We start from the raw sequence: 12,609 nt of genomic DNA on the forward strand, positions 1-12,609 counted from the left end.
CAAAGGAAATGTCTGTTCTTCAGGACTGGGTGTGTTCTTTCACTTACTCAAGGAACAAAGCCTTTATAATGTAAAGCAAAATATAGTTCACAAATTCTGTTACTTTAACTCCTCCTTAAAGCCCCGTTGAGGCCACATTTGTGCATGTATTACAGAAGAGCTCTCCAAATACCAAACCTGGGCACTACTGCTACTTCTGTCAGGTGGCCGTCCTGCAGAGTAAAACTCTAGGAAATTATTTCTATCCAGTTTTTTTCCAGAACTTTCCCAAATAGTAAAACTGGAAAACTAAGACTGGTAAAAAGAGCAGCTGAGCTGCCTTCTGCATAAAACCACATGTGAAGCTCTATTCCCAAGAGCGAACACATGGAAAATGCAATCCTTCCCTTTTCCCATTTTCCCTATATATTTCTATCTAGAGGGCTCCCCAAGAAAGAAACGGCTTTGCTGAAGGCTTCCTTCCTGCCCAGGAATTCTTCTTTGTAAACTGAATAGGTTTGTTCTTCCCCAGTCTTTCTCATTTCTGGGTATGTCCCTCAACAGCTACTCCAGATTTTGCATCCTTCTCAACACAGATCTTCAATGTGATCAAGAGGCAAGAAGGAGGGTGCTGCTGAAGTGGCCAAGAGCTATTTGTCACATGGAAATCACTTGCACTTGGCAAACTCAATTTATGAGTACAGAAAGGTCCCAGATGGATAAGCCCTTAAAGGTTTAAACGTTGCCACTGCCATAAGAGAGCTTTCGTGTCCAACAGAACACGCTCCGGACAGCAGCTCCCCAACACACCCAACCCTTCTGCCACTATCCCCTCTGCAGCACGTAACCCTACAGTGTAACTGTGCAGGTTCAGCCAGCCAGAAGGTGGTTATTTGCCTGCTTGGCCACCTTCTGAAACTGAAAGAAGAGAAAAGTAAAACTATCTGAGCTAGAATGTATCCCCATCACAGATCTAAAGCACTCTGACATGCCATGAGTACTAATACCTGAATGGAAACAACCCTGGGAGGCCTTTTGTCTGCTGTGGTCTGGTATTTGTGATCAGGCACATGCAGAGCCCAAATTCTCCTGTTTAATTTACGTGAAACAGAGCTGAAGGAGACTAGTAAGGATGAGCAGACAGCTTCTGCCATCTTGGCCTGAGGTGTTTCCACTGTGTACTTACACAGATGCTAACGTGAACGAGTCCCTGGGCAGTGACCCATCTCACAGCGATTACCCACGTACAAGCTTTTACCCTGGGGTGAATTTGGGATGGTTGAGACGTCCTGCACTGACGGATAACTGCCTTTGAGTTAGGAAGGTGGAGAACAAGGTGCACGTGGACAACTGCTGTGATTAGGTGAGCGGTGTTCAGCTTGCAGGGTAATCTTCATGTAACCGGCCTCCTACAAGGCTGCTATGAAACGCTGCTGATCCCCTTCCTCTAACAAGTCCACTTTGAAAACTGGCTTATTTGTGAAAAAGAACACAACTTCAAGAAAAGTTCGTGCTTACCTGGTGAGGTCTGCTTAATTACTCGCACTATCTGTTCGTTTCTAGGATCCAAGTAGCCCATCTTGCTGATGTACTCCAGAGCTGCTTCAATACTCCTGCTGCCCGTCTGCTTCAGTGCTCGGACTGCCATCTCCTGCACAAGGCAAACGAGAGGTGAATGGCACTCAGGCCAACCCCAGGCACTGCAATGAGCTTTCTTACGTTTATAGGAACGTTTTGTAACTCCCACCAGGTAACAGCTGCCTGAAGCCAAATGGACTGGTATTTTGGAAACACCTGTATGCTTCATACAACTCAAAAATTAAAAAAAATAACTCCGCCTGCCCGATTTCTTGTAGCTCACGAAGTATCAAATTGAAACCTGCACTTTAAGAAGCCTTAAAATAAACTGGGGTCAGATCTGGGAAAGGCAGCATAGTTTGAGTTAGGGTGAAACAGAGTGAACGACTCAGCTTTTGGCATCTGAGAGCATCTCAGCCACACTTGCGTGTCCCCACACAATAAGCACAACTTCAAACTTTCTAAATGCCGCAAGATTTTCTCCTGAGCAAATCCTGGCCCCATTTAGGGTCAGTGGGGGAAGACCACAAAAATAATGTGGTGCCAGACACAACCCCAAAACTAAAACCGGGACAGAAATGAATACTCCAGTTGACCTACTCCATCACAACACCATTAGTGTCCCCTGGTCTATAGCCAGGAATTCACTCTCCTGCAGTTTGTTTATGCACTTACTTATGGCTTAAGTATACGGAATAGTTTTCAACAATGACTCGAGCCTCTGGCTGGAAAGTAAAATTCACAAATCCTCCCAAGGCTGCGTGGTCTTTTCTGAGATGACGGAGGAACTGATATCCAGAGCTTGAACGCTGAATTCATCTGACTGAGCTTCAGCCATCTCAGCTAGATTAACTAGCTCGAAGTAGTTGCTGAGAATTTTGCCATACTTTCTCCAGGAGGCAATTGATAAAATAGATCTCAGAGGAGATAAACTGACCTTCGGTGACAGACACTGACCTTTGGTGGCTTGGCACAGGCACTCGGCTCTCCTGGGGGCAGAGCACGCAGGTAGCCCCAGCACGTGTACCCCTTTTCCAGGGCATCTGGAGCAGAGACCAACTTGGCCTCTGCGAAGTGCAGGCGTGTGCAACGTGCTGCCAGCAGCAGGGGAGCAGCTCAGGCGACCCCAATTCCCACTTTGCACGGAGCCACGTGCTGGTGCTTGGCATTTCGCTGCGCTGAGCTCAGCGCCCTCCCACTCCCCCCAAAACAGCAGGATTTGCTCCATTACTCAGAGGTTCTGCTCGGGGAGTAGAGCAAGTTTGAATATTTTTCATACAATTTATGACTCATAATTCATAGAAAGGCAATAGTTGGTTTCACATTTCCTATAGCTGAATTATTTCACTGGCATCAACACATTACTAAGGGCAATTTTAAATCAACAAAAACTATTATGTATGAAGGAAAGAATTTCCCACAATGTTTTTTTTTCCCCTCTTTTTTTTTTTTTTCCTCCTTCTTCTGGATACATTTCTAAAGCATTACCAAATCCGCATCCTAGCGCTCAGCACTCTCATTGTCGAGGGCCTCTGGGCTGCTCACACTCTTCCCATTTACACCAGCTGGATCTTGCCTTGGCCCCCAAGACCACGCTCCTAAATCAAACGTGCTCAGTGTGCAAAACCGAGACGTCTGCATGCTGGATTCCACGTTGTCTTTTTTGGTTTTGTCTGCAAGGGGGTACCAGGAGAATACATGCTTGGTAAACAACTGCCTCAGTGATTACTAAACCAGCCCACACAATGCACTTCTCCCCCTCTCAGGGGTGTCAGTACTACAGAACTCAAACAGCCTAAAAGGTTTGCCTTTATCACCACCATAACGATGCTATCACACACAAAAAAAGCAAACTTTTCCCCTACGTTGGCACTGCTGTTCTCATCTTCTGCCACTGCTCCTGCCAGCACAGCAGCATTGAAACAGCTCCACTCAGAGCTGCACGCCCAGCCTCCAGCAGGCAGGATGGGGCTTTCAGGTGTCAACTTCTGGGGGAAGAATGGGAGGGGAGAAGCCCAGGACAGCTCAGGGCTGTGTGAGAACCTCAGAGAGCTGCTAAGAGCTCAGGAGCAGCAGATGTGTCCCTGACAAGCCTCTTGTCTTCGTGAGCCTGCACCCGCTCTCAGAAGCATCTCCTCATTGCCCACCCTGTTTGCTTGGCACTTGCTTACATTTTCCAGTGGTAATGTAAGTTTTTTTGTGGTTCAGCAGAACACCTGTGTTCCCCAAATCCCATAGCTTTGGCCTTTCCCTCCCATAAACAGCATGAGACAAATAACCCTTGTTTGTGATACTGCTTCCCTAAAGTCTTGCATTGCCTTTCAGCAAATGAAGAATGACCAAAAAGAAACATATAACAGGAATTTATGGAAATCGATATAAAGCCTGGTTTAAGGTAGGGGAAAGAGTGCAGAAGATGAATTAAACAGTGTCAGCAATTACGCTCATAGGAGAGCTGGAGGTTGAGGGCAGAGACTTGAGTATGATGGAGACTGTTGGTGAGAAGCAGCAGAACGGGCTCAGGGAGAGAAACCAGTGCCAAGTTTGCAAACTGCTCCTGTAGGTGATAGAAAGAATGGGGAGACAACAGGACAGACACTGGGCAAGGGTAAACGTAAAAGATCCACTTGGAGCCGTATCCAACGCCAAAACATTCCAGCAGGCACAGGCTCAAACCCAGTTCCCCCTGAGGCCGGCAGAGCTTTCCACGAAGCGCAAGGCACTGCGTCGGGCCCTCTGTCCCTGCTTGTTTCCTTTTCACTGGGCCAAACACTGTGGGCCGCGGCGTGCTTGGAGCAGGCTGCTTGCTGGCTGCCTTGGGCTCAGCCCGCGGCCAGCTGTCAGCTCCGAGCAGAGCACCAGCCCCTGGCAGCACGCACGGACCGCGAGGGAACAGAGCGCGCCCGGCCCCGGCTCATTCTTCGCATTCTGCGTGTTCCCCTCGGAGGATTCAAGCATCTCTGGGCAGGGAGTCCAGGCACCTTTCTGCTTCCAGATCCTGCTAGCTGGTGGTGGAGAGAGAAAAAAAAAAAAAAGTGAAGGAAAAACTGTGATGGGAAAGCTTTTACAGATACCTCTCATTTTATAATTAACGTGACAGCTGCGCTATTAAAAATGAGGTTTCAGTGGGCAGCTGTGGTTCTGGAGAGATCGGATGGAAAAGCAGCGTCAGGCCAAGAACACCGGTGCAGGGACTCTGTTTTTGCAGACTGAGGCAACTCCGCAGGATCCCAGTTTTGTGGGTTCACAGAGAAAAAGGGGAGAGGGGCTGCTCCCCGGCCAGTACCTGCAGCAGAGAGCTGCACGGTCGCTTTCCCATCCCTGCTCCGGCGGCAGGCAGCTCGCCAAGACCTTTTGAGATGTTGCTAGAAGGAAAGCCACCTTCGAGCTCAGCTGCTCACCAGGGAAAATCCTTGTTTGATGGTAAACAGCTAGCTGGATGTGCGAGCAGGCAGGCTCCCTCTCGCCCCGGAGGCGACGTGAAAGGCTTTCCCCGTTTTACCCTCCTGCCTGGCTGCTCTCCACCAGCGCTGGCAGCGGCCGGCGTTCTTGCTGTGCTCCGGGGTTGTCCAGCAACATTTCTCATTCAGAAAGCTCCCAGTTGCCAAGATGGATTTATCATCCAAGGGAAGATTGCACAAGAGGTTACAATAAGCAAAGCCTTTTTCCCAAGAACATTGTGTCTGAAGGAGACAATAGGTCCTCCCAAGATTTGGCAAGGGCGATTAATGGCTAACAGCAACAAAAAATTAATTGCTTGCTTTCCATTCACAACGGAGGATGGGCAACAGATGCAGGAAACAGATACAGGTTCCCTCCGGAAGGGAGAAAACTGCAGGCTCATGCCAGAAGAGATGATCCAGAATTGATTACGACCCTTTCAGAGATAGCCTGCCACCGTAGGAAATTTCATTCATGATTTTAAACATGCAAAACCTGAGAAATTCAGGAAGCCACGTGCACAATGCGCCTCGTTGGGATTACTGCAGCCCCACAGGGCAGCGAATTGTGCCTTTTAATATTCCCTAGCCGTAATTATTCTCTGGTTGAACACTTCATCTACTGCTTTGTTTGACTTCAGGTTGCCAGTACGAGGGGCTCCATTTCGCCCACAAATCCCTATGTGTAACTGAAATCCTAATTGAAATATTCCAGGCACATGAGGCTATGTAGGCTCCTCTTATTCTGTATGGTCAGTTGAAGACAATCTGAACTAAAGGCAGAGGGAACTGAACTTCCACAGCTCTGCTGTTATCCCCAGGGAGCCCCCTTCATCCTTAGGGCTGCTGCTTGGCCTCCTGGGCTGAACAGACCACATTCCTTCAGCTTTCTCCTGTCACAAAGGCTCTTCCTTCTCCTGATTGCTGCAGCGACCCTTCCCTGTACCAACAGGGGTCAGGCTGCAAGGTGCTTTTTGCTAAGAGCTGCACACGGTGGTGAAGTTACCCTTGAGGTGAAGCCATTCTTTGTCTTCGGTGATTTCAGCGCAGGAAGTTTGAGCTTAGGGCTTCAATCATGGCTTGTAGATCTTGCTTGCAGGCCTCTCCCCTTCGTGCTCCTGAATTCAAGTAAGGAAATACGCCCAACAGATTCAGCTTGGAGTAGGAGGCAACAAAGATGCTGCCCAGCTGACGTGTCCGTGTTCCTGGGTCCCAGGACAGAAAGCCTCGTGCTGCCACCACCACAGAGCAGCTCGGGAAGATTACCTTAATCCTCTAAGCCACAGGACACGGCACATTTACTGTGGCTAATGGAAGGAATGAGGGAAAGTTAAACAAAAGTAATTAGGAGATCGAGAAGCATCTTTTGAAGATGAAAATAAGAGCTGTTCAAAACGTTTCCAGCATCTTTCCAGATTTAAAACAGCTCTGGAAGATTAAAATACAAACAAGGCAAATAAAAACATTTGAAATTTATCAAGTTTTTGTAGTAGTTAGTTTGTGTTTTACTAGCCCTACAGCTAATACACAACGTTCTTTCAGAGCTATTACAGAAAAAGAAAAAATAAGACAACCATCGTGACACTTCTCCACTGTTTTTTTTTTTTTCCCCCAGCTGCTTTTCCTTAAGATCATGACTAATCAAAGCTAGTTCAGTTGTTCCAAATGAAAAAAAAAAATAATTGACCTATAGACTTAACAGCAGGGTACGCTTCAAAAGAACAGTCACCATAACATCCCCAGCAACTTAGAAAGGGCAAGAGGTAGGATTGTCGAGGCTGAAGAAGGCCAAGTGCTGGGTCCTGCACCTGGGGCACAACAACCCCATGTGGTGCTACAGGCTGGGAGAAGAGTGGCTGGAAAGCTGCCTGGAAGAAAGAGATCTTGGTATCAGAACAGGGCTGCTATCAGAAGTGGTGCGGCCAGCAGGAGCAGGGAGGTGATCGTCCCCCTGTACTCGGCTCTGGTGAGGCTGCACCTCGAGTGCTGGGTTCAGCTTTGGGCTCCTCAGCACAAGAAGGACATCGAGGCCCTGGAGCGTGTCCAGAACAGGGCTACGGAGCTGGTGAAGGGCCTGGAGCACAAGGCCTGTGAGGAGCGGCTGAGGGAGCTGGGGGTGTTTGGTCTGGGGAAGAGGAGGCTCAGGGGAGACCTCATTGCTCTCTGCAACTGCCTGAAAGGAGCTGTGGGGAGCTGGGGGTCGGCCTCTGCTCACAGATAATAGGACCAGATGGAATGGCCTCAAGTTGCACCAGGGGAGGTTCAGGTTGGAAATGAGGAGACATTTCTGCTCAGAAAGGGTTGTGAGGCATTGGGACAGGCTGCCCAGGGAAGTGGTGGAGTCACCGTCCCTGGAGGGATTCAGAGATGGGTGGATGTGGTGCTTGGGGACATGGTTTAGAGAAAGACTTGGCAGTGCTCGGTTAAGGGTTGCACTTGGTGATAGTAGAGGTCTTTTCCAGCCAAAGTGAGTCTATAAAAATAAATAAATAAATGAAAGGAAAGCAACAAGAGCTGAAGACAGTAACTGGGAGAACGACACAGCTCCCTAGCAGGTGCCTCAGAAGACAGCAGCCGCATCCAAATACAGTTTTTTTAAACCCCCTGCAGCTCGCAGCAGGGAGCATCACGTAGCGTTGGTGTTTTACCTGCACCATGGAGAGGGGCTTTGGGCTCTAAGTCAGCCCAAGGTCCCCAAGATAAGACATTTGGAAGGGCACCAAGCACGGCTGCCCAGCGTACTTCCAAACAAATGCTCGTAAAACGGAGTATTTCAACAAGGCAGCTCCAAGCCACAGAGCACTACACGTACTTTCACGAAGGAAGAAGGCTTTTCTGTCGCCCATCAGAGCAGACAAGTAATTTCATTTATATATTTACACTCACATTTAGTGCAGCATTTCTGGTAGCACAGCAAGGATTTGGGAAGGGAACCGAAAAGGCCCTGCCCCAAGGGAGCGGCCTCAGTTCTGTCAGCAGCAGCACTGAGAGGGCTGCCAAGGTTTGCCAAAAGTCATTAGCAGACCAAAAAAACAATAAAAATCAGACTTTATACCCTTTTATAACTAGGAGGAGGACACACGCGGTGCAAGGATCTTCAAATACTCTTCTGCCATTTGAAACCTCCCTCTGGATTGGTGTAACTTACATCCAGAAAGCAACACTGCATCCAGAAGGTCGATTTAAGGAAAAAATTCAGCTTGAGAAGAAAAACAGGAAACATTTTTCTATCGCTTTTCCGATGCACTGAGGGGTACTCACAGCGCCAGAGGAGCAGGAGAGGTGCTGTGTGCTTCGTCAGTGCACTCAGGGCTGGGGAACGGGCAAAACTCAGCCACACTGCCAGCTGCTCACCTGCTTTGGCCCTGGCCCCACAGTTAACACCATCCTGAGGATTAAAAGCTGATTTGAGGAAATAAACAAATGCTGCAGCAGCAAAGGACTAAAAAAAGTTATGGGGGGAAGGAGATGGTAAAAGTTACCTTCAGGAATTCATCGATTCCACTCCAGTCTCACAAAGTCCTGTAAATAAAAAGTGGTGTCTGCTGCTCCGTGCTCAGGGGGGCTGAGAAGCGCCCGAAGGCTCGGGGCACGCAGCCCTAAATAAAAACCCCACGCAGCAGCCCAGTCCCCACTCAGTCACTCAGGGTGCATTAAGGCGGCAGTTCCTGCAGAAGCAGCATCTTGCTGTGCAAAGGCCAGCCACTATTCAAAAAGGGCTGCCTCCTGGGCTTCTTTTCCCCCAGTTTCTCTCTCCCACGTGGGCAGTTTTGTACCCTTAGTATTTTACATCATCAGCCAGGCACATCTTCTGCAAGAGCAGCAGGCAGCCCTGTGCTCCCCCAGCCCCATTTTTGACATGCCGAGCTGTCAGTGACACCACAGCTCCTTCCCACATCCCTTTTTTCTTCTTCCTTTTTTTTTTTTTTTTTTTTTTTTTTTTTACCCTCTCAGGGCAAGTAAATCAAGCTGGCTAGAATAGCAGCTCAGTGAAGGTTTCATGATGAGCTTATTCCCCTTCATTAGCAGCAAGTGATGTGTTTGCTAATTTTATTGCTCGTGTTAGCCCAAAATGCATTTGTCTGGCACCGCATCTACAGCGCTGCTATTTGCGTATCCAAGCATTTCTCTTCTGTGGCCACAGCCACTAAAACGAGTGGTTCTCACCCCTCCTTCCTTCTGCTATATAGCTACACACATAGTGAATTATATAGAAAAGATTTTTACAAATATTCAGAGTTTGCAAATGATTTCTTGGTCAAATTGGATACAAGGGACTTGGAAGGTGGGTATTCCGAGTCAGGAGATGAGTTATGTATGAGCTTTGTCGTCCAGGAACAAAGCCCCAAAGCACAGAAGAGATCTGTGTCAGGGACTGGACGAGCTTTTGGCGCTGCCAACTTTCAGGTGTTGTTTGAAAACTCTTCTCCAAGGCAAGAAAAACTTTTATATAAGACAGGATTTATACCCCCGTGGGACCCCAGCTGCCACCCAGCAGTAACGCACGCTCGGAGAGAGAGAAGAAATAATCCCAGAAATGTAGCTCCGCTGGGAGGCCAACGGAGGCTGCGTCTCCCAGCCCAAAGCAGCAGGGCTCACGTGACTGCAGGAACATCTGGGTTTTATCTGGAGGTTCCTCAGAGTTTTCAGCACACACACACACACACACACACACACACACACACGATGCGTGTCAGGCAGGACAGCTTGGCGCGGTCGCTGTTGGAAGAGGAGGAAGAAGTATGCTGGGATTCTGACTTGCAACAGCGTTACGATTTGTTGGCAGTTTGGATTATTTATTTATTCATTGGAATTCTTTCCCTTTTTTAATTCTCATTTGAATATATGGAAAAGGAACCTTGCTTTTAAGAGTTTAAAATCAATATACTCGACTTTGTATTACAAGGTACTCCAGCCCCGCAGCGCTAAGGATCTCATCAGACATTTTCCAGAAGTCTCTGCACAGTTTCCTCAACTCTATCAAACACACACACACAACTACAGGTCCAAAGGCAGGAATTGCTCAGTACCACTGACTGCTAATCATTTTTAAGACTACAAAACCCCTCTTTGCGCTAAATGCTCTGTCTGACTACTAGCCACTGCAGCTTTCTGCACTCACAAGATAAAACTCACCTCTAACAGTGCTAGAGGGGGGAAAAAAAAAAAAAAAAGAAAAGAAAACCCCCAGCTGGATAAAATATCTTAAGGTCAGCCTTTTTACATGTAAAGCAGCCGCAGCAGCATTATTCACATTCTTAGCACATAACTGACCGGGACGAGATTCCAGGAGAGGCAAACAATTCGCCCGAGAGAGAGCAGCTGCATCTTCCTCGGCTCCCGAGCTGCTGGGGGAGGGAGGAGTGCCCGCCAGGGTCCCCAAAAAGGACGAGAAGTGGGAAGAAAAGGAAAGGCTGCTTCTGCTCCACGGAGTGCAACGCACAAAGCCAGCTGGTTACAAACAGTGTCACTGATGGCCTGGAGGAACTGTGTAAGCAGACACCCAAATCTGGTTAAACACGGGAGAGTAGAGGGGGAAATAGCAGATAATATTGAACAGGACAACTAAAAGGAATCGTTATGGTTTATGGTTCATCGTTATGGTGATACGGTTTAGTGTTAGGTCAGAGGTTGGACTCTATGATCTTGAGGTCTCTTCCAACCTAGAAATTCTGTGATTCTGTGATCTGGCTTCACTTCTACTGCCTAATTCTTTACTGCATAATTCCAAAATATCTCCTGCAAGTACAAATCCCTCCCTTTCCATATTTCTACAATAACCCACATAAATTGTCCTTTTTTTATCTTATTATTCCTTAGCAGCCTCATTGCTCAGTTCACCTGGATGTCATTTCTGTTGGCTGCAGCGGCACACCTCAATAACCAAGCCACGCGTGGTACGCACGCAGTACTGGAGACTCAACTTTCCTGCTCTGCTCCATTGACATGCAAAGGCTGTCGGCTATTTTAGGCTGCTGCTAGAAGAGAAATCCTCCTCCGAGATCCTCCTCGAAGCCATCCCTTTAACGTTATCTCCTCACCAACCTGCCATCAGCCATCAGCAAAATCAACCCCAGCAACAGAAGAAGAAGAGCAGCGGCTCCAGCAGCACCCGAGGGCAGCTCCGCCAGGGCCCCAGCCCAGGGGCTCCTCTCCTTCCTCCACGCAAGCCAAATGGATAAACTTGTGGTGTCAGATCATGAGACTTCTTTTTCCCTTCTCTGTTGCCTTCAGAAAGTTCCTAATTGCAGCATTTTGTGTGCCGGTGTCACGTTAGGTTTAACGAGCTAATCCCTCTCTTAGCCGTGCAGTTATCACCTAATATTTCACGGCAACAACAGGGCAGTTCTCAAAACTGCATTTGATCATCTGAAAAAGATATAGCCAAGGGGAAACAGTCTTACACGACAGGATATAAATCAACACGTTAGACGATTTTAAACCACAGGAGGAAGGAAAAAAAAAAACCTCACTGTATCAAGCCAATAAAAACCCTGCAGCACCGACTCTAGAAGATATTGGACCTCTTCCATAACAACTCTATTTCTTAGGAAAATAGTGTTCTGAGCTCTAAGAGGTCTGAATTTGACTCTGTTAAACTGCAAGGAAAGAGGTGGAGGAAAGCCGAGCAGAGGACACGATTCCCCTCATCCTTCCTCCACGGCTGAAGTCTCCGAAGGCTCAAGCCCACAAGAAGCAGCTCCTTCCAGCAAGGAGCTCGGTGCTGACACCTCTGCTTACCAGTAACCCTGGCAGCGGCTGGATGTTCTTCACCTCCCTCTTCCAATCTTTTGTCCAAACTTTTAGGAAACTCGTTTTCCAACTCTCTCAACCCACGCCACGTGACAGGAAGACAGTGACTGTTTTCCAGGCCTCGTTATGATTATTACTATAGCAGCAACATCACCCTGAGCAGAACTCCTCTCAGCTATCCAGAAGGAGAACAGCCCACGCTGGGTTCAAGGGAAGAGCTGCGCTCACACTCCTGGAGCCAAATCCCAAAGCTTAGCACCCACAGCAGTGACACCGGGAGGTGCCCTCTGCTGGGTGTGAACTCAGCCATCAGAACACAGTCAGCTCCAAGAGGCCACCCTGGAGATATTTGTGCAGCCCCAGAGAAATGCGTTTTCCTCACCTGCACCACGTGCGTCTTACTGTGGGCTCCTGCCACTGTGCGCTGTGGTTGGTGATGCTGCAAGGCGCAGGATTACAGATTTCTGATCCCTGAACAGCGATGCCTGAGATGCCACTTTGCTTCCAAGGTCAGCACTCACTTCTCGCAATTAGCATTGCAACTGCAAATCCTTTTCTTCAAGGCATCCACCACCTCTTAAAATCATTGCGATAACAGTTAATTGTGAACCAAGCTTCTCAGCAACCACCTTCAGAGACCAACTGCAGAAGCCGGGGATAAGCGAGCTTGGAATACACATGCACACACAAACACAGGCGCACCTGGGGAAACCTGAATTTAGGCAACTTCTACAACTAAAACTTGCAGGATTTATACTGCAGAATATGCAGTACCTGAAACTCTGAACAGTCCACGTGAAGGACTGCCCTGCAAGGAAAAGCAGTAACACAGTCACACTAGTTCCATGTGTGCCCCATC

At 48.2% G+C, this 12,609-nt stretch overlaps 1 protein-coding gene across 2 annotated transcripts in view; it reads right to left on the bottom strand.

Annotated features, from left to right (window-relative positions):
• The window catches only part of LATS2 (large tumor suppressor kinase 2), a 42,744-nt gene that overhangs the window by 12,699 nt on the left and 17,436 nt on the right, over positions 1-12,609 (bottom strand). For both annotated transcript variants that reach the window (XM_082751763.1, XM_082751764.1), the window contains exon 3: positions 1,498-1,630. In XM_082751763.1, the coding sequence (XP_082607889.1) occupies positions 1,498-1,630 (133 nt within the window). The remainder of the gene's footprint in view (positions 1-1,497; positions 1,631-12,609) is intronic.

The sequence above is a fragment of the Aythya marila genome (genome assembly GCF_965140915.1).
Source record: "Aythya marila genome assembly, chromosome: 1".
Taxonomy (NCBI): domain Eukaryota; kingdom Metazoa; phylum Chordata; class Aves; order Anseriformes; family Anatidae; genus Aythya; species Aythya marila.